Genomic DNA, 6,000 nt, shown 5'->3' with positions numbered 1-6,000 from the left:
CATGTCCAACTTTTCAACCACAATCAACCATCGCCAGCATCGCAACTTGTCAATGAGATACACAAACGAATATCTTCGAAATAGTAGCTAATGATCTCAATGCACCATAACATGTGAGAACTAAAAAAACAACGTACAAAGGTGTGATTCCATGAATTAAGGAGTTGTATATGGGCGTCACAAGCATCCAAAACTAGGTCCAATAAAGAGTGCAGTAGGCCAAGTCTAGAGATATAATAAATCACGTAGGAACAAGAAGGAGGAGATATCGATTGTTTGGATTCTACGTGATCTGCCTACTCACTTGCAGTGTTTGTCTTATCTAAGCATGTTACTAGAACCCAAGGGTAGCCTTGCCCTTCTTTATCAAATCAATGAACATCGTCACCTATTCTATGATAGGCTTCACCTTGAAAAAGTTCCCGCACACCCAAAAGCCATGTCTTCCTTGAAAAATCCATTCAAGCGTACATAATATAGGCAAATCTGCAAGCATTATCCATATCCAAATTCTCTAAGGATCATTTCATGTGGGAGTGTGCATATTACTTTTTCTCACAACCCAAAATAGCAACCACAACCCCTTTTTTCCTCCCTATCGTGTCAACTCAAAGCCTTCATTTAATTATTAATGCACCAAATCTAGCACATGTATATGCATTTCTTTGAACATTTCACGATTGTGAGGCCCTTCTTCATGAATGTTGACATGCTAACGAAGCCCAAGTGTCTTGGTGCGAACAAGTTTTGATGGTTGCTCCTTCACTTCATAAATGTTGACATCTACTAACATAATATGGTGGAAGGGCTCCCCTTTACACGTGTCGTAATCTACGACGGAAGGGCTCCCCTTTACACGTGTCGCAATCTGCGACCTGAAGGCTAAAGTCCAAAATGAAAAAAAGCCCAGTTGCAGGGATAAAGAGGGAGAGAGAGGCCGCCGAAGGCGACCGGCCGTATAGTGTTAACAAAGACCAAGTGTCTTAGTGCGAACAAGTTTTGATGGATGCTGCAATCACTTCACTCAAAACTTATTCTGTTTTCCTAGGAAAATCTGGAGATAGATAAAAATGTGATTTCCTAATAGCAAAGGCGAAAAGCAGTCACTTTCTCACTTGGTGGGAGCGTATATATGCCGTGACAAGGAAGGCATAATCAAAATGGGCCGCTGGTGGTGTGAATGCCCAAAAGAGTGAAAGAAGTCCTCCTGTGAATTTTTCCCACGAGCTATGGCGCCCTTAACCAGCTCATTAGGATCTCGCTGCAGTTTGTCGATGGCGGGTCGAGATCTATGACCTTTATCCCGTGTCAGCATTTGGGTTCATGCTCTTTGGATCTTGCCGTGAAATTGGATAGCACCAAGTGATATAAAAAAGGGAATTTTCCACATACAGGAAGTGCGTCGTAAAGCTGACCATGAAACATATCCTCCGGAAGCTGCACATTGGAGGAAGTCATGATAGCTTTGATGGCCGTGTGAGGGGTCTCAACGCTGCAGAGGCAGTCACTCCACAGGACCCATCCGTTGCATCTACCTCATCAGGCTTCTCAGGATGGCTCAACAATGCCCGTCACAGCCTCCTGCCTTCCTCCAATGGAACCACTCCACGGTCCCGCCTTGCAAGTGCAGACAGCACATCGGCCCTCAGCTTGGACAGTCCCCACTCAGAAGGGAGGACTCCCCTCAGTTTCAATCTCTACGAAGAAGAGTACCAGGTTCAGCTTGCACTGGCTCTCAGTGTCTCTAGTGAAAATGCTGTCGACGACCCCGAGTCTTTGCAGATCCGAGCAGCCAAACGGATCAGCCTTGGTCGGCCTCCATCACCAGGGAGCACCCCAGCAGAATCCACAGCTCATCGCTATTGGGTAAGCATCCCACAAGCATAGTGTTTTTAGCTTTGATTTGGTTACTTTTACTAAGGATTTGTAGCAGTTATGGACCAAGCTTCTACCGACAGCTGTCTTTATAGGGAGAGGATGTCGCAATGGAAGGGTGGTTTTTCTGTCATTGTCTAGCGCATGTTGTGAGAACCATCTTACGACTACTGCATACCATGTTTGTTGGTGTCCCATGCCCTGTGCATTGCAAATTTTTCTAATGTATATAGCTGACTTCGAAAGATGCCCATCACTATGGGCTTTGCGGTAACTTCTGTTCGTACGATACCACACTGAAACAAAATGATCATCCTAGATAGAATACTATGTGTGGTTCTCAATCTCTCTCAAATCGTCAGCTGGCAAACCTGGTGTGAGAAATACAGCTGACACTGGGTGGATAGTAGAGCATAGGTAGCAAGAGAAGTGGAAAAGAGATAGGAGAGGAGACTCTGTGGGCAATGAATGGGAAGCTTCTATTGTGTGAGTCTCCATCCCTATTCCTAAGCCTGCGCCATTGCTGGTTCCCTTTCTTTGGCCTTGCACCTTGGTTGACACACGTCTGATTAGATTCGCTGGTCAGGCCTCGAGGGTCAGCAGCATCATCCCATCCCCCCCCCCCCCCTCCCCGCTTCCTCCCCTGTGATCCCCATCGTGGTTCACGCCACGTCTTACGCGTGGTTGCGCTCAGACTTGGCTTCATTCTTCTGGTTTAGCTCTCGCTCTCGTCTTCCGGTCCGGTTGTCATGCCACGTTATCGCGTTGTGACTTTGTTATAGTTTCACCTCTTGTCCGGTTGAAACCGTTTGGCACCAAGTGCCAACTGAAGACAACAAAACCAAAACAGACTTTAGCACTTAACACAATTGAAACAGAGTGAGAGAATCCACAAAGTAGACACAAAGTGGCGGAGTTCCACTCATAGTTACAGGGAATGTCCATTTTCAGGCACCCGTTCCCCCGTTCCCATCCTAATTTCCCGTTTTGGATCCCCGCTCCGTGTTTCAGACGTGAGTATCCGAAACAGGGGATGGCATGTCGTGCATGTTGCCATTCCCTGTTCCAGGTAACTATGGTTCCACTCTCAGATGCTATGGCCCCAAAACCCTATCTGCCTTTTCAGTATTCTTTGCACAAGGTATAATTGCCGAGGAGAGATGCTGTGCACTCTGCAACTGCATGACTGCCAGAGATCTTCCCCAAGGTGCATATTTAAAACATGCGTTGAAAGGCATCAGATTCAAAAGCTGGCGCTGAGAAGCACCTTCCACAATTTCCAGATCCAACTCGCGATTCCTGGTGCATTTTACGGGTGTCCGTATAGCAGGCTGCCACGCCAATAATTGCTTTAGCAGGCTTTATTGCTACATCATCAGCTTGTGATATAACCCCCCCCCCCCCCCCCCCCCCCCCCCCCCCCCCCCCCAATCCCCCCTTTTCTCTTGCCGTCGTGAAGGAAGAGTAATCGCCCGCGATTACAACTGCAAAATTCAACGGATTCTTTTGCAGACACTGCCTTTATGCATAGATGCCAATGACCATCATTGCCATACCGTATGTTCTTAGCATGCACTACACCGAACAATTCCACAATCAGATTTCTATCTACTCATCTCATTCGTATTAGAACTCTTGATATTCCAGTGTAGCAATATTAGCCATCACACCCATAACGCACTGATCCCTTAGGGGTGTCTCGATGCACTAAATCGTTTAGTGGTTATGAGTACAACTAAACGATTCTCAAACTGTAGCCTACACCATTCAAAGGCTTCCATTTACAATTAGACGATCCCCAGATCATAGTCTACACCGTTCAGAGGTTATTAAACAACAACGAAACCAGTATTGCAACAAAAATCAACTAAATTCAACAAGCGCCAAGACATGCAACATTATTTTGAACAATTTGCAAACAATATTTTCAAATAGTGTTCAAAAAAGTGTATAGATACAAAGCAAAAACAAAAATCATTCGGGGTTGGTTTTTGTAAGTTAAACTCAAAGGACGATTGTCTTGCCATTCTGCTTCAAGGTGATGGTTCTGTGCATGGTAGCATGGTTTTTATGATGCCAGGCTAATCCTAGCTTATGCCCCTAGCATGGAGACTCTCCCTAAGTCCACATGCAGGATTACATATCCCAAATGATGTCCATATATGTATACATAACCCATGGACCTTTCTAGCACCTTTCCACTTGCATATGATGCCAATAAATGGGTCAAAAACAGCCCTAAGAAGGTGTACATGAGTTTTCCGCTCAACACTCGCCTCTTGGGCTGATTTGAATGATTTCTCACACCTCACAGATGATGTAAGCAAGATACCTCTTCCTTCTCCTATACAAGGAGCTCATTTGTACTCATTTCACGATGAATAAGAAGCTACATTATGCACTTTTTAATTATGAATGGCTCACTTGTGTTTCCGCCCTAACTCTACCATTGGTATCAAAGCTAATAGTGTAATTAGAATTTCCTAATTACCCACCACAGATCCTAGCCTACCCTCTATCTCTATGCTAGATCTAGTGTGCATACACACTTTGATCGTCATTCAAACTCCTCTCTCTCTCTCTCTCTCTCTCTCCTATTAATCCCTATTGCATTAGCATTCTCAATTATCTCTCTCCCTAATTTGTACTTTGGCATGAGCATGAGCATGAGCATGTTCCACTACCCTTTGGTGATTCGGAGAAGCGGAAGTTGCATTTAGCATTGGATTCTTACATATTTTCAATTAAGTCCTTGCATTCAGTGTGGTTTTTGCGTGATTACTGTCTTCAATTAATCTTCCCAGTGGCGTGCTGTCGTAGCATCTTTTGTGTGTGGAGGAAGCACTCATCTAGAACTTTCCATCGACTATCTTCTTGCTCTAATCAAGCCCTATTAGTGCAATCAATTGCTCGATCAATTTTGCATGATTAGAGCATTTTTAACTTGTGCAATCTCTGTTAAACAGTAGCTCATAGCACTGTGTGTGTGTGGAGCATTCAACGAGGAGCATTTTTTGGGGAGACAATATCATTTCCAAGTCTAAAGCTTTGAAGATGTGTGAAGCAACTTTTTTTTAAAGGGAGCTTTGACCTTAGGAGCCCACACACACAAAGGGACTTACCATTTTAGGACGCCTGCCCATTGGGGGATCTCAAATTTGGCGCTCGAACGGAATTGATGTCTTGGTAGGTTGAGACAAATGCCCAGAATTGAACGGACACCCTGTTGCTGTCGATCGTCCACACAGTGTGTGTGTGAGTAGTGGGTGCAAGTGATCACAGCTTTAATGGAAAGCTTGCCTTCTCCCTTGTCTCATGCAGCGCGATGATTTGCTCTCATGCATCTGTCACAAACTGCTGATGTGTCAAAGCCCTAGCCAACTTGTAGATGCCGGTCGAGGGGCCTAAACCCTAAGAAGAACAAGTAACAGAAGAAGTCCCATCAACTTATGGGGACCTCGTCCCTTTGGGCCCCAAGTGACATAAAGGATTAAAATAAAGCAGGACCCACACACAACGAAAGAATTGCGTAGCAGCTGTACGGAAATTTTGAAAAATTGCGTTGACATGATGGCAGACTGTACGGAGATCCGCATTTTGCGCTGACTACTGTACAAAATTCCGTGATTTACGTTGCCAGCTTTTCGGCATTGCTTTTGGACCAGAAGCTTTTGAGTTTGAAGGCTTTTCATGTAAACTGCTTTTCATAGGCCAAGGGCTTTTAAATACTCATTCTCTGGCATGCTTCCTGGAGAAGGTGCAGAGCGTGGAGTTCTGGCTTGTACTGTGTTGATGCAATATAAAGAAGTACCGAAAGGGGCTCCAAGGTTTGGGGCCAATACTCTCTGGGGTGGAATTCTGCCACTGTGTCGCATGTCGTCTCTCTCTTTCAGTTCAGTTGTTATTGAAGTGCTAAAAGTCTGTTCAGTCTGTTCATTTCTATGCGATCGAAAGTTCATTGGAAATTTTAGCTAAGTGCTCCGACCCCGAACTTATTAGCCACTCCCACCCTTACTTCATCGCGCATCGGGCGCGCTCCCGTCTTCACCGCTCATAGTCTTATGGGGCATAAGCCAAAAAGATCACTTGCAAGAGAAGGATCCAAGATTTGTTTCGAGTCACTGT

At 45.0% G+C, this 6,000-nt stretch overlaps 1 protein-coding gene across 2 annotated transcripts in view; it reads left to right on the top strand.

Moving 5' to 3' along the window:
* Nucleotides 1–1,159: 1,159 nt before the first annotated feature.
* The window catches only part of LOC147436766 (Protein kinase superfamily protein), a 28,746-nt gene continuing 23,905 nt past the window's right edge, over nt 1,160–6,000 (top strand). Inside the window, exon 1 of one of the 2 annotated variants that reach the window (XR_015184756.1) lies at nt 1,160–1,866. Coding sequence is in view for 1 of the 2 variants with exons in the window: in XM_086486190.1 (XP_086342316.1) it covers nt 1,417–1,866 (450 nt within the window). In the remaining variant the exon portion in view is untranslated. The remainder of the gene's footprint in view (nt 1,867–6,000) is intronic. The other variant, XM_086486190.1, reaches the window with a different exon arrangement.

The sequence above is a fragment of the Adiantum capillus-veneris genome, chromosome 17, assembly GCF_014529385.1.
Source record: "Adiantum capillus-veneris isolate H3 chromosome 17, ASM1452938v2, whole genome shotgun sequence".
NCBI lineage: Eukaryota > Viridiplantae > Streptophyta > Polypodiopsida > Polypodiales > Pteridaceae > Adiantum > Adiantum capillus-veneris.
The sequence above is the reverse complement of the archived record's forward strand: the minus strand, read 5'-3'. Positions and strand labels throughout refer to the sequence as shown.